Source organism: Callithrix jacchus, chromosome 11 (genome assembly GCF_049354715.1).
Source record: "Callithrix jacchus isolate 240 chromosome 11, calJac240_pri, whole genome shotgun sequence".
NCBI lineage: Eukaryota > Metazoa > Chordata > Mammalia > Primates > Cebidae > Callithrix > Callithrix jacchus.
This window is the reverse complement of record NC_133512.1, coordinates 103,991,125-104,015,265: the sequence shown is the minus strand read 5'-3', so window position 1 is coordinate 104,015,265 and position 24,141 is coordinate 103,991,125. Positions and strand designations below refer to the sequence as shown.

Here is a 24,141-nt window from a genome sequence, read left to right as displayed (position 1 = left end):
GTCATAGAAACCCTGAAAAATCATAGACACTGATACTAACCATGGCAGCATGTAGGCAAAACCAGATAAGGCAAATTAGGGCAATTTATAGGCCTAGTGGTAACTAACACTAGGGGAAATTTGCATCCTGTCTGAGCCAAGAACACACCTCTCCTCTTTAGCCTGAGCATTCTTTTCTCCAAGTGAGCTCTGGTTCAGATGCAGAGCCTGACTGCTCATTGGTACTCCCATGAAAGATTAAAAGCAGGATTGTGGCTAGTGGCAGGGAGGAGGCCAGGGACCAAGGCAACCAAGTGGAAACTGCAGGAGGGGTCAGAATGCAAGCAGCATTGACGGCCTTCTTCATGTTCCTCTTTATCCTGCAGATTTTTCTGGGGATTTCAGCGAATGGCTTCATTGCGCTGGTGCTGGGCAGGGAGTGGCTGCAATATGGCAGGCTGCTCCCCTTGGACATGATCCTCATTAGCTTGGCTGCCTCTCGCTTCTGCCTGCAGTTGCTTGGGTTGATACACAACTTCTACTACTCTGCCCGTGTGGTCGAGCACTCCGGGGATCTCGGTGAACAGCTCTTCCGTCTACACTGGCACTTTCTGAACTCAGCCACCTTCTGGTTTTGCACCTGGCTCAGCATCCTGTTCTGTGTGAAGATTGCTAACATCACCCACCCCACCTTCCTGTGGCTGAAGTGGAGGTTCCCAGGGTGGGTGCCCTGGCTCCTGTTGGGCTCTGTCCCGATCTCCTTCATCACAACTCTGCTGTTTTTTTTGGTGAACTACTTTGCATATCAAGAATTTTTCATTAGAAAATTTTCTGAGAACATGACCTACGAGTGGGATACAACAACAGAAATTAACGATTTGCTGCCCCTGAAACTGGCCATATGGTCCATTCCTTGCTCTGTTTTTCTGGTCTCAATTATGCTGTTAATTAATTCCCTGAGGAGGCATGCTCAGAGAATGAAGCACAATGGCCACAGCCTGCAGGACCCCAGCACCCAGGCTCACACCAGAGCTCTTAAGTCCCTCATCTCCTTCCTCATGCTTTATGCTCTGTCCTTTCTGTTCCTGACGGTTGATGCTATAAAATTTATGACTGTACAGAATGACTTCTACTGGCCATGGCAAATTGCCATCTACCTGTGTGTATCTGTCCATCCTTTCATCCTCATCTTCAGCAACCTCAAGCTTCGAAGCACGCTCTGGCAGCTCCTGCTGTTGGCTAGGGGCTTCTGGGTGGCCTAGATGGCGTGGTCTCCTTATCCAGACCCCCAGAAAAGAAAGATGAGGATGGCAGAGCTGTGGCCCACTGACATGGAGGTGTTTTCATAGGTTCCTAAATACTGGATCCTGCTATGGGATTCCTCCTCTGGGAAACAGAGGAGACAAGGATATCTGGGAATTCTCTGAGCATGCTTCCCTTCTTTGGAATATTATTAAGATGTAGTCCCATGGATTCCAGAGAGCCAGAATTGTCCTTAAGTTCAGAATATGTTAATACGACGCTGTGCTATTCTTTATGTTTGTACACCTTTGTTACTTGGACGACTTTGGTTTAGTGTTAACTGTGCCATGGCATCTCCACTGCCTTTTGGAAAGTTAAGAGCAAATATTTGTCTCTATGGCTGAACTGAGATGGAGATACTGAAGTGACACTCTTCTTGAGGACAATGTTATGATTACTACGAGCGCACCAAGGGACAGGCAGTTATGGCAGGCAGTGGTCACGGCTGTGAGTTCTGACTGCCCTTTACTGCATGAAGATACTTTGTTTCCATATAAACTTGGATAATCTGGTTTTAATTTTATTGAGATTACTGGAATGTTTCTTTATACCACTCTATCTCTTTTCTCATTAACATTTTCACTGTTCTGACTTCAATTTTCTCTTCTCTGAAGTCTGTAGGAGTGTAATCATAAGAGCATATGCAGCACCCAGTTCCAAAGAGGTTCTTGGCCTTGCTAATGTTTTGAGACATTTTAATTTCCTCTGAGAGTGAAAATTTCCTTATTGATTAGGGCAATCCTTACTGATAAGTGGATGAACACTTGTGAACAGTAATCTTTGGGCACATGGCTCTACCTTTTTTATTTAAGCATTTATTTTAAAAAATAGATAATACATTCCCATGGCTGAAAATTTAAAACCTATTGAAAAGTATGTATAGAGAGTCTCCCTCCTACCTGTTCCCTCCTGAAGCATTCTTACCAGTTTTATGTCTATCCTTGTGGAGATACTTTATTCTATATCAGAAAGCCACTAATACCTAATTAATGAACTGGTCCACTAACTTACACACTGGTATATTCTATACTAGTACCTAGCTAGCTACCAACAAAATAACTTACAATGTCTCCATCTTTCCACAGAATGGTTGCACAATACACACGTTGTCCTGCCCCTTGCTCTTTTTACTTTAAAACGTATCTTGGAGAGCTACATATGTGGGTATACATAGTATTTCCTCACTTAAAAATTTTTTTTGCATTGATGTACCACAATTTCTTTAACTAGCCATGTGTTTGTGGTTATTTAGGTTACTTCCTGTTCTTTGTTATTATAACAATGCTATAATGAATAGTATCTTCTACATATGTAATTTTGCACATGTGCAAATTAACTATAGGATAAGTCTCATGAAATGGAATTACATGGTTGAATAAAATGTGCATTTTGAATTTTGACAGATATCACCCTTTATTGATTTGCATCAGTCTACTTTCCCACCAGCAACTGATTAGAGAACTTTTTTCACACTTTTTGTTTTTTGTCAACCTGTTAGGTTTTTTTAAAGAAGTATATTAGCTCTTATTTGTGTGACTCTTACTATGAGCGAGTGTTTATAATTATTTTACATGTTTAGAGCCATTTATGTTTATTTCCTGTGGACAGTCTATACCTTTTTTGGATTTGGTTTTGGCATTTTTCTTACTGGTTTCGAGGAACCATTTATATCTTAGGGAAATTAGTTCTTTATTTGTGATATGAGCACCAAAGAACTTCCCTTCTCCAAGTGTTTTTTATTTTATTTTTTCTTAATTATAGTATTAGATTTAAAAGCTCTTTTATTCTGAAATAATGATAAACACACATGAAGTTGCAAAAATAGTAGAAATCTTCATCCAGCTCCCCCCAGTGGTGACATCTTATATAGCTGTAGTATGATAAGAAAACTAGAAAATTCGTTGCTACATTACTGTTAACTAGTCTACAGACCTTATTCAATTTTCGCTATTTAAAAGATTTACATTTGTGTGTTTGTATGTGTAGTTCTATGCAATTTTATCCTATTTAGAGATTTGTGTAATTACAATCAAGATACAGTAGCATTCCATCAACATAAAATAACTCTTTCATGCTACCTCTTTGCATTTTTACCCACTTCCTTTACCATCTGACATGGTTTGGCTCTGTGTCCCCACCCAAATTTCATCTCAAATTGTAGTCCCCATGCATTGAGGGAGGGACCTGGTGGAAGGTGATTGAATCATGGGGGTGGTTTCCTCCATGCTGTTCTCATGATAATGAGTGAATTCTCATGAGATCTGATGATTTAAAATTGTAGTGCTTCCTTCTTTGCTCACTCTCTCTTTCCTGCTGTCATGTGAAGAAGGTAGTTGCTTCCCCTTCACCTTCTGCCATGGCCGTAGGTTTCCTGAGGCTTCTTAGCCATGTGGAACGGTGAGTCAACTAAACCTCTTTCCTTTATAAATTACACAATCTCAGGTAGTTCTTTATAGCAATGTGAAGATGGACTGCTACAGATAATTGCTACCAGGAGTGGGGTACTGATCTAAAGATAACCTGAAAATTTGAAAGAAGCTTTGGAGCTGGGTAACAGGCAGAAGCTGGAACAGTTTAGAGGGCTCTGAAGAAGACAGAAAGATGTGGGAAAGTTTGGAACTTGCTAGAGACTTGCTGAATGATTTTAACCAAAATGCTAATAGTGATATGGCCAATGAAGTCCAGGCTGAGATGGTGTCAGATGGAGATGAGAAAATTATTGGGAACTGGAAGTAAAGGTCACTCATGCTAGGTTTTAGCAAAGAGACTGGTGGTATTTTGGCCCTGACTTAGAGATCTGTGGAAATTTGAAACTGAGAGAGATAATTTAGGGTATATGGTGGAAGACATTTCTAAGCAGCAAAACATTCAAAAAGTGACCTGGCTGATTCTGAATGTGTTTATTCATATGCATTCACAGAGATTATCTTAAAATGAAACTTTTATTTAGAAAGCAAATCGAACAGTTTGGAAAAATTGCAGCCTGATCATGAGGTAGAAAAGAAAAACCAATTTTCTGGGAGAAATTTAAGCTGGCTGCAGAAATTTACGTAAGTACTGAGGAGCTGAATGTTAATTGCCAAGATGATGGGGAAAATGTCTCCAGGTCATGTCAGGATCTTTGCAGCAGCCCCTCCCATCACAGGCCTGGAGGCCTAAGAGGACAAAATGGTTTCATGGGCCATCCCTAGGGGCCTGCTGCTGCTCTGTGTAGCCTCAGAACTTGATGCCCTGCATTTTAGCTGCTGAGCTCCAGCCATGGCTAAAAGGAGCCAAGGTACAGCTTGGACTATTATGTCAGAGGGTGCAGGTCACAAGCCTTGGCAGCTTCTACATGGTGTTGGGTCTGCAGGTGCACAGAAGGCAAGAACTGAGGATTGAGAACCTCTGCCTAGATTTCAGAGATGTATGAAAATGACCGGATGTCCAAGCATAGGTCTGCTGCATGGGCGGAGCCCTCATGAAGAACCTCTACTAGGGCAGTGCAAAGTGGAAATGTGGGGTTGGATCCCCCACACAAGAGTCCTCACCAGAGCACTGCCTACTGGAACTGTGAGAAGACGGCCACTGTCCTCCAGACTCCAGAATGGTAGCTTGACCAATATCTTGTGCTATGGGCCTGGAAAAGCTACAGGTAATCAGTGCCAGCCCATGAAAGCAGACATAGGGCCTGTACCCTACAGAGCCATAAGGGTGGACCTTCCCAAGGCTGTGGAAGCATACCTCTTGCACCAGCATGCCCTGGATGTGAGACATGGAGTTAAAGGAGTTCATTTTGGATTTTGAAGATTTAATGACTGCCTGCTGTGGTTTGGACTTGCATGGGGCCTGTAGCTACTTTATTTTGGAAATTTCTCCTATTTGGAATGTGAACATTTACCCAATACCTGTACATCCTCTCTATCTTGGAAGTAACTTACTTGTTTTTGAATTTACAGGCTCGTAGGTAGAAGGTACTTGCCTTGTCTCAGATGAAACTTTGGATTTGGGCTTTTGAGTTAATGCTGGAATGAGTTAAGACTTTGAGGGACTGTTGGGAAGGTGTGATTGGTTTTGAAACATGAAAGGAACATGAGATTTGGAAGGGGTCATGGGTGGAATGATATGGTTTTGCTCTGTGTTCCCACCAAAATCTCATCTCAAATTGTAATCCTGTAAGTCAAAGGAGGGACCTGGTCAGAGGTGATTGAATTATGGAGGTGGCTTCCCCACGCTGTTCTCATAATAGTGAGTGAGTTCTCATGAGATCTGATGGTTTAAAAGTGTTGCACTTCCTTCTTCACTCACTCTCTCTTTCCTGCCACCATGTGAAAAAGGTACTTGTGGCTGGGCGTGGTAGTTCAAGCCTGTAATCCCAGCACTTTGGGAGGCCAAGGCGGGTGGATCACTAGGTCAAGAGATCGAGACCATCCTGGCCAACATGGTGAAACCCCGTCTCTACTAAAAAAAATACCAAAATTAGCTGGGCATGGTGGTGCACGCCTGTAATCCCAGCTACTCAGGAGGCTGAGGCAGGAGAATTGCATGAACCCAGGAGGCGGAGGTTGCGGTGAGCCAAGATCGTGCCATTGCACTCCAGCTTGGGTAACAAGAGTGAAATTCTGTCTCGAAAAAAAAAAAAAAAAAAAAGAAAAGGTAATTGCTTTCTCTTCACCATTTGCCAAGATTGTATAAGTTTCCTGAGGCCTCCCAGCCACGTAGAACTGTGAGTCAATTAAACCTCTTTCCTTTATAAATTACCCAGTCTCAGGTAGTTCCATATGGTAGTGTGAAAAGAGTAATACACCATCTATATTTTTGTTTGTTTTTACTTTTAAAATAATGGCTTGTGATATGCAAAAAATTTTGTGATTTTATCCAAAAAAGTTTAAAGATTTCTGAGATTTTGCCTCATAATTAGCAAGCAATCCTCAAGTTATCATAAATAATTCTCTCTTATTTTCTTCTGGTACTTCTACATTTTCATTCTTACACTTAAATATTGTAAATCCTGATATAAGGTATTTTGATAAATTTTATTTTTTTAGATTATTAGCTTGTTGTCTTAATGCTATTTATTTTTCTCCACTGATTTAAAGTGCTACTTTTTATGATTTATTAAATTCTTATGTATGTTGGCTTATTTCTAGACTCTCTATTCTGTTTCACTGCCTTGGTGTAAGCATGTGTTATGGCTATAGCATTTTAATTGTTTTAGGTTTAAAATATGTTTGAATATCTTGTACACTAGTACTCCTTCATTAACCTTTTTCAGAAATTCCTTGGTTATTCTATTTAGAATAATTTTGTGTGGTCTCAAACAGAAATTTCTTTTAAAAAATTATTTGGGATCCTGTTAAATGTGAAATTTAACATAAAGAGATGTATATCTCCATTATGTGGACTCTTCCTATGTAAGAATTGGTCTGCCTTTCTATTTTTTCATATTTCTTTTTTATTACTTTCAGTAGGTTTTAATATTTAAACAATATAGATCTTGTAATGTATATCCTTATAGGTATACATCATGCCTTAGCTTCCTGATATGTTAAGTGGAATGGCAGCTATGAGGATGAAACACATAATATATGTACATGACACATAAGTGGTACTCATTATAGCTTTTTAATAGTAATTATAACTCCAAATTATTATATTTGTATCTGCATCAGTATAAAGGTAGCAGAGAAACCACAGTAAGGCAAGAACTTTTCTAGTTATTCTAGACTAGACTAGTAAAGACAGCTATTCTTTTACTTTTTCTTTCTCTGATATATTTTTTCCCCAAATTTTTCAGCACTTTCCAGTTTCTTTCAATTGTCAAACAAGGCAAATACACTATATGTGACTGAGATAAACAAAAACCACTTCTGATGGCTGAGTAATCACTGGGCAGGAATTCTGACACTGAAATTGACCTGGGGCTCACTAGGGGTTTACTTGAAGGTGTGGTTCTGAGAGAGTAATTCACTTAAGTTACATTTTTATATTGGTTGATGGAGGTGAGAGAAAAGAGCCAACGTGTTTTTCTTTTTTCTTTGAAGGAAGGGAAAAGGAGGAAATTGTAGGAATATTAAGAGAGTTACTCAATTTCACCTAGCTATTATCTTTAAACTTTACCATGTTGTGTAAGGTTGATATACTGAATGGTTATATTTAGGAAAGAAATGAAAAGACTAAGAATGTATTGGAAATCACGTTAGGTCAATGGTAAATCAGGTTTACTGATGGACCCCTGACCATGGGCTAGAAGCACCACTGCCCTCTTCTGGTAGAGTTGCCTAATGGCAAGTCCAGTTTCTGGGTGTCTGGAAAGCTTATCTAAAACACCTGCCTTATCAACCAGCACCAAATATCACAGTTGACTACAAAATACTTTTAAAAAGACTTTTTATAATATGTAAAAACATATTCATATAGACCAACTTGTAAATTAGAAGGTGTTCCCCACAGATTGTTTGAAAATTGATTGATATATTCATTAATATATATTTTTAAACAAATTTCAATAGGTTTTTGGGGAACAGGTGGTGTTTGGTTACACGGATAAATTACTCAGTGGTGACTTCTGAGATTTTGGTGTACCCATCACCCAAGCAGTGTATCTGTACCCAATGTATAGTCTTTTAATCCTCGCCTCCTTCCTGCCCTTCTCCTTGAGTCCCCAAAGTCCATTGTCTCATTCTTATGCCTTTGCATCCTTATAGTTTAGTTCCCATTTATAAGTGAGAACATGCAATATTTGATTATGTATTCCTGAGTTACTTCACTTAGAATAATGGTCTTTAACTCCATCCAGGTTGCTGCTGGGTTTTGAGTGATTATATGAGGGCAATTCCTTATACTGGGAATAAAGCTGTGAGCATCACAGGTATGGCCTTGACCCTCTTGGAGCTTGTGGTCTTGTGGGAAGTCAGAGATAATATGTCTAGTCATACCAGTAAGCCTAATGTTACAAACTGAGAAAAGTTCATGAAGGGTAAGCCCCAGGGCCTATCGGTGTGTAGAACAGGAAGCAATGATGCTATTTGGCAGAAAGTTGGAGTAAGGACAACTTCAGAGAAGGATTCCCTTAGGAAGTGGTGAAACTGTAGATGAGGTAATATTTTAAAACATAATTTCCGTAATCCATATGCCAAAGCCTATGAATAGCTGTAGGCCAAGAATCCCCACTCTCTGTAGTGGCGTTCCTGGTCACGATTTATGTGGAACAAAGTGTGCTGTATGGAAAGGTTTGGCTTTGGATAGAAGAGGTTGGACTGATATTCTCCTGCTCTCCTGGAAGAGCAGTGGTGTCCTGCTTTCAGGGAGCCCCTACATGTGAGTTTCCAAATATGTTCAGAATGGTTTAGTGACCCATTAGCTTTCTGCCTTGTCTCTAAGATTTTAGAACCACTCTCCTAATTCTACTTCCTCCCTCCCTTCTCTTCCTTTATTCTCCAGGGGACCGAGCTATTACTCACGGTGTGAACTTGGACCCTTGCTTTTGGGAGTATCATGAATTGATTTATTCTTCATTTAAAATGAAAAAAGAATTGAAGCCTTTCCCAGCCTATTGCCTTTTGTAAGGTTTAGACTTTATTTTATGATTCAGTATGAGAAAAGCCAACTCAGAGTCCCACCCTAACCAGGATGGGACCTGTCTAACCAGGGGTTTGCCTTTTGAGATGTGGGAAGAGATCAGATGTGGGGTGATATCATAGATGACACTTACAGAACACACCAAGTCAACTCTGTTTATTTTTGAGGAGTTTTCAGAGTGTCACTCAGATGGCGTGGTATCCTCTGCCCTTAAAACAATAGCAACAAGAAATGAAACAGTAAAAGGCACTTCGTCTACAGTTACACCCTTTATTCAATTCCCAACTTCAATATCTGTCCATTCATTTTTCCTTCTAATATTTCTCCATGTTCTTAATAACTCCCCTTCTAGATACTCTGGCTTCTCAGCTCTTTTAGGCTTTGAACCCTACCTTAAACTCTGCCTGGTCTACAAAGTCCGCCTCAGTTATGAGAAGCTGCATTATAAGTAGTTGATTCCCTTGCTTCTTCCACTTAAGCATGAAATAGCTAATTTTTGTCTCAATTAGTCTAATAGACCTGGTAGACAGAAAGAGGATAGCTTCTAGAACACTGTTTTCAATGTGCTATTCCTCATGTAAAAAACGCTGCTCTCTTGCCATTGCAGCTTCCTCGGCCTTGTTTTCAAAGCCCTCGTTCCAGACTTAGCTCCTCGTCATAATGCCTCAAAATAAAATCTTTGCTCAAACCAAACTGGGTTGCTTACTCTTCCCCAAACGTAGTTTTCCTTTTTTCTGCCTCCTTTTGGGTTATGTCATTTCCTCATTTACGAAGAATGAATTATTTATCTCTACTCTGACCTATCCAGATTGTATCATCTTTAAAGACCCAATTTAATCATTTCTTCCCCTTTAATTCCTTTGCAAACCATATAGATTTCCTCCCCTCTGTAGGATAATTCAATAGGGCTTCTAATCTTTCCTATTTGGCAATTAAGCAAAGATTGCAAACACTGTACTGTTTTGCATTGTTGGAGTATGTCATAATTTATTTTTTTCCAGTTTTTGATATTTATCTCTTATCTTTCCAAATAATCTCTTGGTTATGGGGAAGGTCTCCTATTAGATGTGTCTCTTGCAGCACCAGTCACAGTGTGTTGCTTCATGGGACTCGACACAATAGGTCACTGATTGTTACTTGTTTCCAAGACCCGCATGATGTCCCAGGCTCCATGATGCTTTCAATACTTAGGAAGAAGGAAGTTGACACTGGAGATAATGGGAAACGGGTGAGTATAGAAGAAATGTTCATTAAATATGGTATTTGATTGATCGCAGATGATGAAATTGATACTTAGAACCAGTATATGAAATTGATACTTGTTCTAAGTATCAATTTCATATGAGAAACATGCTCATGTTCACTCAGTCAACAAGTATTTAAAATTTCTGATAGGTGTAAATTGCTATTGAATCTTGTTGGAAAAGACTGGAGCTACCAAGAAGATTCCAGAGTTTAAGACATTATTTATGAAGACCTTCAAAAGCAAAGAGTACATCTTTGCAACATGCACACAGAAAGAGACACACACACAGACATATACACTTGCACACTTTATCCCTTAGTACATTTTTCAATATACTGCTATGTAGTACAAGGGGAAAACTTTCTCTTTTCACTTCTGAGTTCTTATGTATTTCTTTCCTTCTAAAACTGAGTTAGTATCCAGCATTCAGCTCAGGGCACAAGCAGCCACTACTATGCTAGAACTCACCACGACAACCTGGTGAGCAAGACATGCTCACAGGCTATGTGGTTCTGCACGTTGTGCCTGCAGGTGGGCATGTGCATGGTGACTACTGTCTCTATAGCAGAATTATCCAGGCTCATTAGCGAAGAGACGGCTACCAGTGCCATGTGGAGCCTTGGGCTCATCACTGCCATGTAATGCAGGGGGTCACAGACATCCACGTAGAGGTCATGGGCCATTGAGGCCAGCAGCAGGAACTCAGTCCCCCCAAAGGCTGTGGAGAAGAAGAGCTGGGTCCCACATTGGGCAAATATGGTCTTCTTCTTTAGGAGGAGGTAAACCAACTTTGAGGGACCCCACTGGAGGTGTAGCAGGTGTCCATGAGTGAGAGGTTGCAGAGGAAGAAGTACATATGTAGGTGGAGCTGCATATCCAGCCAGATTAGGAGTAGGATGAGCCCATTTCCCTGTAGGGTCAGCAGTTAGGCGGCCCCAAATATGACAGAGTCCAGCCTGGTCTGCCTGTCACCGGAGAGACCCACTAGTGTGAACTCATTCACCCAGGTCACCTTGTTTCTCCCCATGGAGCAGGTGAGTCAGGCTGCTGTGGAAAGAAGTGGGTTAGAGAGACCTGATCAGAATTGGAATTCACAGTCTGGCACTGAACAAAGGACTGTAAAGAGGACTGCAAATACTTGTATACTGTCTCTTTTAGATTGTGAGCTTCTTGAAGACAGAGATCTTTTCTGATTTTTAAAATACGAAGATTCCTAACAAATGCTTCACAAATAATGTTTGTTGGGTCCATAAATATAAACATTTAAAATGTTTTTGAGGATTATTCTCTGATCCCAATATGTAAATGCGTGTCCTGGGATTTGCCCTCATTCTCATTACTCAGGCTGGGGCCAGCGGCTCTTCCTGCTTCTTCCATAGTCTAGGTTGGATCAATGATAGAATGGTTCACTTGGTTCTCGGTATACTGATTAATCAGGTTTAGTTTTAGGTTGATAAGATCAGGGCCTTATTGCAGAACATTATATCATATGTTATAATGCTATAATTATGTCCCAACTTCTTAAGATAATGCTGTTTCCTTGGTGAAATGTTGGCATTTGTTCAAATGTTAAAGTGATTAATAAAAGATGAATGCACACATCACTTATTTGCAGTGACAACACTTGGAAACGGACGATGCCCACAGATGAAGTCAGTAAGGGAGTGGCTGCAAAATCCTTTGAGCTCTGTTCTGGGTAAATCCTTCTGTCACAGCAAAGACATGCTTGCCTTTGGGGCACCTCCCTGTTTACTTTGCTGGTCTGCAGCCCGTCTCAAAAGATACAGATGTCATTTTTTTTTCATGTGCTAAGAAATTTTATAGCTTTGATTTCTTTATGAATAGCAAGTCCCTTTAGCCCCATTTCCGTATTTGCCTTGTTTCTTTGCAACATGGTGGGAGAAGGTAGTGATGATGATTATTATGAGAATCAAGAGAGCCCATGGGGATGCAGAGAAGAGTCTGACAGGTGGAACAGCCCATTTGGATGCTCATTGGGGGAGGTTTGAGAGAGAAGGAAAAAAAACTCCAGAAATCAGGGTAGCCTCTGAAAATCTCATAGGAACCAAGGTGGATACCAGATCAGAACTTTCAACATTAGCTGCATGTTAAAATCACCTGGGAAGTTTTGAACATTTTAGACGCCCAGATTACAGTCCACAGACATTAGGCCAGCATCTCAGGTGGATAAAACCCAGACATTAGTATATTCATAACTTTAGCCAATGGCTTTGGCCAATGGGTTAATCAAACAAGCGGTGTTTAATATCTAAATATGTGTGAGATCTTCAGGTATGTTTCTGGCATTAATTTCAAAATTGTATTATGATTAGAGAACATAGTCTGCCTGATTTCAGTCTTTTAAAATTTCTTGAGATTTGCTTCATGCCCAGTGGCTTATAAGTCCTGATGAATACTCCATGTGCACTTGAAAAGGATGTGTGTTCTGTTGATGTTGGATGGAGTGTTCTATAAATGTCAGCTAGGTCTAGTTGGTTGACAGCATTGTTCAAGTGTTACATATCCCCTGTATCCTTACTGATTTTATGTCTACTTGTTCATTTACTGAGAGGCAAGTGTTGAATTATTCTACTCTAGTTGTGTATTTTTAATTTTTTTTGAAAGAGTCTGGCTCTGTCATACAGGCTACAGTGTAGTGGTACAGTCATAGCTCACTGTAACCTCTGCCTCCAGGCTCAACCAATCCTCCCACCTCAGCCTTTGGAGTAGCTGGGACCACAGGCATGCACCACCATGCCAGGTTAATTTTTAAAATTTTTATAGAGACAGCATCCCATTTCATTGCCCAGGCTGGGTTTGAACTCCTGAGCTCAAGCGATCCACCTACCTTGGCCTCCTGAAGTGCTGGGATCACAGGCCTGAGCCATGGTGCCTGATCTGATACCTTTTTAAATTTTTTTCTTTTTTTTGCTGCATATATTTTGAAGCTCTGCTGTTGGATGCTTATACACTCAGGAGGTCAAGCTTACTATTATTTTATTTTGCAGGACCTAAACTATTATTAATCCCATCTGGTGAAATTTAAATTTTATGTATTTTGTTTTTCATCTTTAGAAGTCCTATTTAGTTTCTTCTGTTTTTAGGCCTGCATTTGTTGACTGATTTGTTCCAAGTTAAGAATCTTATTTTCCTGGTTTTTCAAGGTCCAGTAATTTTTTATTGAGTGTTGGATATTAGAAATCTTAAGTTGTTTAATACTTGATTGTGTTGTATTCTATTCAAGCATTTTAGACTTTTTCTGACTGTTAGTAAATTAGTTTGATGCTTTCAATTTATGGTAAATCTATGGTAGTCTTTTTCTAGGGCGAATTTTGCTCAATTTCTAAGACATGGCATCTTTGCAATTCATAGGGAGTGCTTTGTATATTCAGTAAGGTTGTTTTATTCTAGCCAAAGACTACTGAAATGAATCCTGACCCCATAGGAGTTCTGGAAATTGTTTGTTTTATAGCTCTCCAGTAATTTTTCTTTCTTGGGGGGTTGTTTTTTCTCAGTCTTACAGGGTTTCACACTCCTCGCATATGGATCGGTGTTTAGCTAAGGACTCAAAGACTGATTTCTGGAGCGTTTTTCCTGTGTGGCTTATTCTTCCTACTAATCTCTGCATCCTTCACTCAGCAAGACTTTCAGGTCTGTTTAAATTCCCTCTCTTCGTGCCACAATGTGGATGTTGCCTCTTGGCAGAAAGTCTGGGTGATTGTAAGAATCACCTCATTATTTTTCCTTCTCACAGGAATCACAGTTTTGTGCTATCTGTTTTTTAATATCTGAAAACAATGTTTTCAAATTGCTTTTCAGTTTTCTAGTTGCTTGCTAGTTGCTGGGTAATTCTGTCATGTTACTTATTCACCTGGGAGTAGAAGGCCTGTATAATTTTTAAAAATCTATTATTCTATATTCTTAGAGAGTTCTTTCACTTTATCTTTCAACCATCTTATTGATTTTTTAAAAAAGATTTCAGCAATGAAATGTCCTGTTTACATATAAGGAGGAAGGACTGTGTAGTAACTGTGGATTTACTCTGCAATTGTGTAGGTGGGACTATGTTGGGATGAGTTTTTGCCTTGGATGGGCAACCTTATCAGCGTTGTAAGCATTGAAATTGAGGATAAATGATGTCAAGCAGCAGAGTTCACTTTAGGATGAGAAGGGAGGGAATTGATTAGAAAACTGTTAGTTTCTACAATGCCAAAGGGGTGATATTTACTTGGTGAAAACAACACCAACACTACAGTTTCTAGAACTTCCAAGAAATTTTATCTTATGTGTTAGAGAGACAGAGAAAACCCCCCCTTTTTTTTTTTTAAGAAAATAAAGGCTGAGGACTTGATTCTGGTGGCAGACAGTGGTAGAGGAGCTGATCTGTGCAGCTAGGCACCTCCTATTATAAATGCCAAATCAGAATTTGTAACATCTCCTGACTTCTAATCATTAATCAATTGCTAATTCAACTGTAGCTTTCTGTTTGTATATTCTAGTTGTGACAACCGCCTTTTTATCAATGTAGTTTAACTTCCTTTATATTCAAGACATAGGTTGAACTCTCTAACCCAACATAATCCTACATATTCCATTCAATTATATATTTTAAATTTGTTTTTATATTCTTATCCTTTAAGGTCAAAAATTGACTCAACATGGTTGATGAGCCAATGTCTGCTTGTTTATGTCATGCTTTGAGGATCATTTGGCTGGATGTAATATTTTTGGATTATACTTTCTTGCCCTCAAAACCTAGTAGAAAATTATTTCATTACCTTCCTTTCATTCCTTATTGTACCTTAATGTAGAGGAAAAGTTCCACGCCAGCCTGATTGTTGGTTTTCCTTGGGGAATCTACTATTCTTAGGTGTTTGCTGTTGGAGTTTTTCATATATACTTAAAATTTAACACTTGTTCAGGATGTGTTCAAATGTGAGTAACTTTGAATGATTATATTTTTCTATAACCTCTGGTGAGCCCTTCATGTCCTCCCTCCCTCCCTTCCCATCTCCTCTTCTCTCTCTCTCTCTCTCATCTATCTCTTTCTTTTCTTTCTTTCTTTCTGGAGGCAGCCTGGCTAATTTTTGTATTTTTACTAGAGACTGGGTTTTACCATGTTGGCCAGGCTGGTCTCGAACTTCTAATCTCAAGTGATCTGCCCAGCCTCCCTAAGGGCTGGAATTACAGGCATGAGACACCACCCCCAGCCTCTTTCTGAATTTTGATATAGGTTATGGAAAGTAGTGGCTAAGAGACTGGGCCCTGGAATTAAAAATACCCAAAACCAACTCTCGCCTCCTCTACTTTCTGGTAGTATGGCCTTTCTCAAAATAATTAAATGCACCATGTTATAATATCATCCCTCTTCCCTTATTGTTTACTGCCCTATTAGTCTCTTGAGAATTGCTTTCTCCAGTTGTTTATAGGATGCAGTCTGCCGAGCAATGTCTCAGCTGTCTCAAAAAGCAGAAGCCCAAAGTAGAGGGACAAGTGTTATGTTCTTTGAACAGTAGTATCCTTGGATTTCTGTGAATTATTTAGATATTAGGAAAAAGTCCTCTCAAGATACAGTAATTCACCAGATGATTATATTTTAAACATTTTTACAAGTGTTTATCTTTCTTGGCATTATCACATAGCTTGTATTAGAGTTAAGTTTTTTTTTTTTTTTTCCCTGGGGGATTAGATGCCATTTAAACTAAAAGTCAGAGCATGAATTTTTAAAAAGATTTTCTTTGAGTCAAGGTCTAGCTATGTAGCCCAGGTTCGAGCTCAGTGGCACGACTGCAGCTGACTGTAGTTTGAACACATGAGTCAGGCAGTCTTCCTACTCAGCCTCCTGAGTAGCTGGGACTGCAAGTGCACTACCACCCCAGCTAATTTATTGAATTTTTATTTTTAGAGACAGGGTCTCACTGTGGCACTCCAGTGTCCAAGGTAGTCTAAGGCTTTTGATAAGTATAATTAAAGTATCTGCTGTCAATATTTTTTTGTGAATCAAATCATTTAATATAGTTTATTATTTTAGTTTGTATTTATTTGTTGTTGAGATTAAAGATTTTTTTGTATGCTAAATGTTATAAAACAAGTTCTACCTTTGTATTTATTTTATTTCTTCATTTTTCTGTTTCCATGTTCACGATTTTCTTATTGATTGGTAAGTGCCCTTTAAATTAACGTAGAGTAAAATTGACTTTCTGGGGTGTATTAGTCCATTTTCACACTGCTGATAAAGACATACTTGAGACTGGGAAGAAAAAGAGGTTTAATTGGACTTACAGTTCCATGTGGCTGGGGAGGTCTCAGAATCACGGTGGGAGGTGAAAGGCACTTCTTACATGGTAGCAGCAAGAGAAAATGAGGAAGAAGCAAAAGTAGAAACTCCTGATAAACCCATCAGATCTTGTAAGACTTATTAACCATCATGAGAATTGCATGAGAAAGACCAGCTACAATCAACAGAAGTGGAATAAGTATTGGTAAGGCTGTGAAGAAGCCGGAATCCTTGTTCATTGCTGGTTCTTTGCTGGAATGTAAGATAGTTCAGTTGCGGTGGAGAACAGTTTGGCAGTTCCTTAAAAAAGTTAAACATAGAGTTATCATGTGACCCAGCACTTCCACTCCTGGGTAAATATTCAAAAGAATTGAAAATAAGTATTCAAACAAAAATTTGTATGTGAATGTTCATAGTAGCAAAAAAGGAGAAACAATTCAAATGTCCACTATCTGACTGAATAAACAAATGTGGTCTAACCATACAATGGAATATTATTCAACCATAAAAAGAAGCGAAGCACTACTACATACTGCAATAGGGAAAGACCTCAAAAACATTATTCTAAGTGAGAAGCTAGACACAAAAGTCTACATATTGCATGATTCCCTTTACATGAAATGTCCAAAATTGGCAAATCCATAGAGACAGAAAGCAGATTAGTTGGGAGAGGGAGTGACTGCTTAATGAGTGTGCGTATCCTTTTGGGGTATTGAAAGTGTTTTGGGGCAGATAGAGATGAGGTTGCACAATGCTGTGGCATTAAAATGGCAAAAATTGTGAATCATATGATATGTGAGCATTACTGCAGTTAAAAATTTAACAATTTCAGCCGGACACAGTGGCTCAGGCCTATAATCCCAGCATTTTGGGAGGCCAAGGCGGGTGGATCATGAGGTCAAGAGATAGAGACCATCCTGGTCAGCATGGTGAAACCCCATCTCTACTAAAAATACAAAAAATTAGCTGGATATGGTGGCACGTGCCTGTAATCCCAGCTACTCGGGAGGCTGAGGCAGGAGAATTGCCTGAACCCAGGAGGCGGAGGTTGTGGTGAGCTGAGATTGCGCCATTGCACTCCAGCCTGGGTAACAAGAGCGAAACTCTGTCTAAAAAAAAAAAAAAACTTTAACAATTTCAAAGGATGCTCTTCATTTCCGGTTTTTCAGCCCTTTATCTTTGTTGCAGCAGATTGAGTAAAAGTTTGAACTGTTCTCAATTCATGTTTTTTGTTGTTGCTTGTTTGCTTGTTTTGGTTTGTGTTTTCTTTTGTGGTCAAGACAAACCAGAGATTCGTACTATTTAGTTAAGAAGATGTTTTAGTCCGATTTAAAAAATTTGTTGGGCCAGGCACGGTGGCTTACACCTGTAATCCCAGTACTTTGGGAGGCCAGGTGGGCAGATCACAATGTCAGGAGTTGGAGACCATCCTGGCTAACATGGTGAACCCATCTCTACTAAAAATACAGAAAATTAGCCTGGTGTGATGGTGGGCCCCTTTAGTCCCAGCTACTTGGTAGGCTGAGGCAGGAGAATTGTTTGAAGCCAGGAGGCGGAGGTTGCAGTGAGCTGAGATCGTGCCACTGCACTCCAGCCTGGTGACAGAGTGAGACTCTGTCTCAAAAAAAAAAATATTTTAAACATTTTTTCATAATAAAATGATCACTGCTTTGCTTTATGATCTAGTATTTTAGAGCTCAAAAATGTGTGTATGAGAAGAGCAGGACAAAACTATCCCCAATGAGGAAGCAGGATTCTTTACTTGCTGAATCCCATGGCTTACTCTAATCAGGTGTAGCATGGCCTCCTAGTCAGGATGAGCTCTGATCACAGCCCTCATTTCACAAGAGGATATCCTTAGCCCTGATTGTGTACAAGATGTTTGTTTGAGGTCCCACACATCTGACTTTCTGGCCAGCAATTTGCTACCACTGCAAATTTGAAAGGGAAACATGCAGAGGGATGTTCATGTGACTGGCACACAGCCCAGTCATACTCATCAGAGCTGAGAGATCATTACTGTGACTTTGGCCCCAAACCCATGGGTGAATTCCCCACGCTAGTGAGCTGGCCTGTACCATGTGTGAGTTACTGGCATGGCCTTTGCACCTCTGACCTAAGGCTTGTTTGATCCCATGGGCACAGTGAATTTTGTAACTTAAACCTTTCTTCCTTCCTTTTCTCACTGACTGCAGAAACATATATAATTTAAATATTTTTTTAGCAAGAAGTAGATTTTCTTCCAATACATTTTGTGCACTGCCCTGACTTCTAATTTAATCTTTCTTCTTAATTCATTTACGCTGGTATATCTTTTCTCCTCCCTCCCCCTTTCTTTCATTTATGAAAATGAATATATTTTATTTAACTTTCTGTAGGATGTATGTGTTTTTAAGTTATTGTAATTCACATTGAGAAGGTGGCACGGGCCAAAGATGAAGTCTGGATAAAATCCATTTCTCTATTACTTCAAAAGAGAGTAGTACTGATTGTGGCCCTCCCACCTGTTTCCTTACACACACACACACACACACAGCCCTACACAGATGCACGTACGTACACACACGCATACACATGTTATGCTGGAGAGCACAATGCCCACTGTCTTCAGAGTGAGGACCTCTCATTACCCAAATCACTCTCTACTGTTTTAATGCAGAGCTCCTTATCAGAACTCGACTCAGAGCTGCCTTCACATCCTTGTTCTGCAGACTGTAGATGAGAGGATTCAACATGGGGGTCACCACAGCATAGAAGAGCACCACCAGCTTTTCCTGCTCAGCTGAGGCCATGGAGTGAGGCTGCATGTAGGTAAAGAGGGCCATCCCATAGGACATGGAGACCACAGTGAGGTGGGAGGCACAGGTCCCGAAGGCCTTGCGGCGTCCATGGGTGGAGCGGATCCGCAGAACGACAGCTGCAATGTGGGTGTAGGACAGTGAGACCAGGCAGCAGGGCACCAGCAGCACCACCACACTGGAGGCCACTATTACCACCTGATTGAAGGTGATGTCCACGCAGGCCAACCTCATCAGTGCCAGTGTCTCACAGGCCACATGGTTTAGTACGTTGTGCCCACAGGTGGGCAGGTGCATGGTGAGTGCCGTCTCCATTGCAGAATTAGCCAGGCCCACGAGCCAAGAGACAGCTGCCAGTGCCATGCAGAGCCTTGGGCTCATCACTGCTATGTAACACAGGGGGTCACAGATGGCCACATAGCGGTCATAGGCCATTGCGGCCAGCAGCAAAAATTCGGTCCCTCCAAAGGCCAGGGAGAAAAAAAGCTGGGTCCCACATTGCGCAAAGGAGATGGTCTTCTTCTCCATGAGGAAGTGCACCAGCATCTGAGGGACCCCGCTGGAGGTATAGCAGATGTCCACGAGTGACAGATTGCAGAGGAAGAAATACATGGGCAGGTGGAGTCGCACATCCAGCCAGATCAGGAGCAGGATAAGCCCATTGCCCAGCAGGGTCAGCAGGTAGGCGGCCGCAAATAAGATAAAGAGTCCAGCCTGGGTACCCCTGTCACTGGAGAGGCCCATTAGGATGAACTCACTCACCCAGGTCACGTTGTCCCTTCCCATGGAGCAGGTGGGTCAGGCTACCAGGGGAAGAAGAAGAGTTAGGAAAGGAGAAGTTAGGGTCTCACTTTAGGAGTCGTGGGTTAAGTCCTGGGCTAGGATTGGAGATGGGACTGGGACACTGAACCCACTTCTTCAATCTAGGTGGTTAGGAGGGAATGAAAGGTCTTAGAGAAAGAAACATTTGGTTTCTGACACTAAACCAAGTTTTGAGAGATTCTGAAGGATGAAGTTACTGTTTTGGTCATCCTTTCACACCTAGGACCCAGCACAGTTACAGTTGTATGGGAGGTAATCTATCAATGTAGAAGGAATGACAGAGAAAAAAGGATGAGAGAAGAAGAGAAAAACTAAGGAAAGACAATAGAAAAGTGGAAAGGGAGGGAAGGGAAGAGGAAGATAGGAAAGAAAGGAAGGATTCTTCACTGTGGGGTAGCAGTGGGTAAAGTATTGTAATCAAACACTTGAGAACCATAGGGATGTCCTGGGGTTTCTCAGCTCATTTCTTAACTCTGGATTGAGCTGCTCTTCATGTTGTTTCCAGGACCCATGGAATCTAGACAGGAATCCTCTCACATCCTTTTCATTTTTCCCACCAGTCCAGATAAAACCAAAGTCCTCGAAACCAATATCTACTAAGCCCCTGCTGGTGTGCCAGGGTCTGTGCCAGGCATTGGTTACCTGCCTGTGAGTAAGAAAGATACAAACATGGGTCCTTGCATTCTTGGTTATTATAATTTATCCAGGGACACAGAGATTACATCAATAATTACAAATAATTAATTAAGTATAATTGTGCTAAGTGCTATAAAGGAGAAAAACAAGGTTAGTATTTGGCTAATTAAATTTGGAGCGTTGTAATTAAATTACCTCAGTAGTTATGCCTTACTCCCTAATAACATGCAATTTATAGAATGAGTTTCAGGCATTTATTTCTATGTTTAAACAAATGATTAACAAAGTAATGTGATGTAAGCATTTGAAAACCAATGATACTCATCTATTACTACTGAATATAAGGTGATGGAAACCTACTGAATCTTTTTAAACCGGGTGAATTCTCCCTTGTCAGCTAAGGTTGCGCCAGGTCATCTCCCTTCTACCATGCTGACTGGTCCTCTTGAAAAATAGAATTAAGCGCCATCACTTTTTCTTAATAGAAATATATCTCCAGGTGTATTTCCTGCTCTTAAACATATCTAATTAGTAAACCAATTAATTAAAAAAAATTTTTTTTGAGCATATCAGGCCCTATGCTTCCAACCAACCTAGGAAATTCTGCCTTTCAATGTCAGGAATTTGTGTTTAGAAAATCAGCAGTGCCAGAAGATCAAATAATAAATTTTAAAAAGATGGATTTTGGTTAAATCTGAGAATCTAATGAGAGCATGTTTGTACAAGCCACTACAGCCGGAGGACAAATGCAATCCATCAGCATTAAGAAAACCAGAGCAGAAACAGAATAAAATACAAGAGAGCTGAAATGCATAATTCAATTTGTTTCTTCTGGCTGGAAACATTGGTGGAGGGAGAGAGCAGAGGACTTGGATGGAGCCGGCATCTTGTCTGCATTCAGCCCTGGCCTTGTAGTGGCCAGAAGGTGTCACTGTAGAAACTGCTAAGAATAGAAACTGGCCTTGGGTCCTCAAGGTTGGAGATCAGATTCTAGGGTCAGAGCCAGGGGCTGGAGTTTTGAGTACTGCCCTAGGGAGACGGTTCTCTTGTATCTGCAGAAGTAACTCAATGCTGATCTACTCTGATAGGTAGGCTGCTTGTTACTACAGACAGAATCTTCACCTTCAGAGTTGGTCTCAAAAATGGAGATACCCTCCAGGAGGTAATCACAACTATTTAAAATAAGAAGAAACATAGAGGCCAAGTGTCTCATTCCTTTCATTTTATAAACAAGGAAACAAAGGAACAGGAGTGAGGTGATTTGCCCAGGTCTCAGATCTACCTGGAGACTAAGCTGGAACAAGGGTCAGGGCTGCCCTGCACATCTAGCTCTCCCCAAGCCTATGAGTGAGGGGTAGGAAGGAGTTCTGAAAAGCTGTGGTCTAGGAAGGGACGCATCTGAGGAACCTTAGATGGGAAGCTCAGAACAGCCATCTTTCCTTGTAGAGAAAGACATGTGGTACGTGGGTAAAGCTTTGAATGAGAAGTGAAGGGGCCTGAGTTTGAGTTTGCCTCTTCCATTAGTCTGCTCTGTGCAACTTACTTGACCTCTCTGAGCCTCAGTTTCTTCATTTGAAGTGCATGAATAATAATAATGTCTATTGCACAATATTTTAAGTAAGATCAGATGAACAAATGAATATGAATGTGCTTTTTAAAGTACTAAGTAAACTTAAGGGGCTGTTACTATGCTCAACAAGTCCAAATTACAGAGGTTAAAGTCTACCCAGAGCTATGGAGACAAGAAACAAGACAAGTATGTGCTATAAAGTTCAGAAAGTTAACAGAATGTGGGCCATAAGGCCGCTGGAAATAAATTATATTGCTTAAACCACCTAATTACAGAGACCTTGTTAAATATAGTGAAGAATCAAAGTGGAGGGTTCACCTTTACTCAATGGGTAGGTAGTACATGCTGTGTACACAGTGTGAGCTTAGCACTATTTTATTCCAATAAATTTTGGGATGTTTTTAGATGATGAAAAACTATTTTTATTGATAGATGGCCTTGTTCTTAGCTTTTTGGAAGAGAGGATTTTATTCCACTTTTCTCACCTTGGTAAACATGTCCTGAGCACCGCTCAGTGCCTGGTCCGGTGGAAGGTGCTAGAATAACAAATCAATTGGTCAGTCTCCTACTTAGGAACTCAGCCTGCAGGGAGAATAGAAAGAGTGAGTCATCATGACCTTATTAGAGGAGGTTTCACAGGAAGCTTGATGAAGACATCTGGTAAGAGGAGACGTAGAGTTTGGCTATGTGATCAGCTAAGCAGATCTGTACAAATAATAAAGTAGAAACAAACAACAAAACAAAACAAAAACAAAAAATAGTGCCCTTGCCTCTTGAAAAAGTAGATGTGGTTTAAGTTATGCTAAGATTCATGAAAGGAGGTCTGGGCTTCAAGCTGTATCAATAAACCATCCATGTATCCATTGGGTCCATTGCTACACCAGTTTCCTCATCTACAGAATGAGCAAGTTAGATTCAGTCCATTAAGATTTCTTCCAGCTCTAAAGATTTGTGATAAGCAAGTATACATAATCTGTGGTTTAAAGCAGTATAAAAGGGAAAAATAGGTCCTTCGGTCTTATTGCTTTAAGCATGCACAGCTAGTGGGAGTGGGACTGTAGGCAATGAGGTATGGGTTAGTGGGTTTTGGTTCAAAGGATTCAGACCACATACATAGCTGACTGGGGAGGTGTCAATGAATGTGACTAATTGACTCAAAAGCAGAGACTAAGGAACTGGGGAAGAGGACTAAACCGGTAGAAAGGGCAAAACTACTTGGGCCAAGGCTGAAAGGCTAGCAACCTTCTGATACGTAAGCCTCCTTCCAAAGTGTGTCCCCGGTAATTCCTGGATTGGAATGACCCCTAACACCAAGTTTTCTACCAGGTCTGGGACCAAACTTGCCTTAGTTCCATACAAATTATACTTCCTGATGGTTGAGAATATTCACCATCGTCTTTATCAAGAAAGGATGAAGGTCTATGTCTATCTTTGGTTCCTATACCAATCCCAGCCCTTTTCCATTCCTTCTTGGAATGGAAAAGAATAGAAATGCCTCCAACAGAATAGAAATGCCTCAAGGCCACAAAAAGAACTTTCTCCCTTTTGACTTCCATTCCTTAGTTTTTAAAATGTATATCTATATATACTGAGCACTTCAGTTTATTCTGTTGATTGGATGACTGACCAAGAACTAGGACTCCATGAAGTGGCTTGAAAACACTGTGTATCATCTAGGTCATCGGAGGAATTCAAATAGCCTCCAACTACAACCAGTGAGGAAAATACAGAGGAGGATCACAAAACAGTCCCGGCTGCTCTCAGGGATTTGGGCTTTATCCTCCCACCACCTCCTCGTAACCTTCCTTGTGGGTGACTCACCAAGGCTGCGTGCTCACTTCATGCACGGGGCATTTTGAGTGTGGAGATGTATATCTCTTAGAAAGTCCTTGATGCAGTTGTTCATGCTCTTCTTGGGGATGCCGGTTTTACTTTGTCAGTATTAACTGAT

The 24,141-nt window shown here is 40.5% G+C and overlaps 2 protein-coding genes across 2 annotated transcripts; one reads left to right on the top strand and one right to left on the bottom strand.

Moving 5' to 3' along the window:
• Positions 1-317: 317 nt before the first annotated feature.
• TAS2R41 (taste 2 receptor member 41) lies at positions 318-1,241 on the top strand. The gene has a single exon (XM_002751880.2). It carries the CDS (start codon positions 318-320, stop codon positions 1,239-1,241), a length of 924 nt encoding a protein of 307 aa, XP_002751926.1.
• Positions 1,242-18,555: 17,314 nt separating this feature from the next.
• On the bottom strand, positions 18,556-19,948 carry LOC100388583 (olfactory receptor 2F1-like). Its single transcript, XM_002751906.6, has one exon. The coding sequence runs from the start codon at positions 19,946-19,948 to the stop codon at positions 19,007-19,009; it is 942 nt and encodes a 313-aa protein (XP_002751952.1). The 3' UTR covers positions 18,556-19,006.
• Positions 19,949-24,141: the final 4,193 nt, after the last annotated feature.

Coding starts and splice junctions, on each gene's coding strand:
- LOC100388583 (XM_002751906.6), bottom strand. CDS start 19,948: ATGGGAAGGGACAACGTGACCTGGGTGAGTGAGTTCATCCTAATGGGC.
- TAS2R41 (XM_002751880.2), top strand. CDS start 318: ATGCAAGCAGCATTGACGGCCTTCTTCATGTTCCTCTTTATCCTGCAG.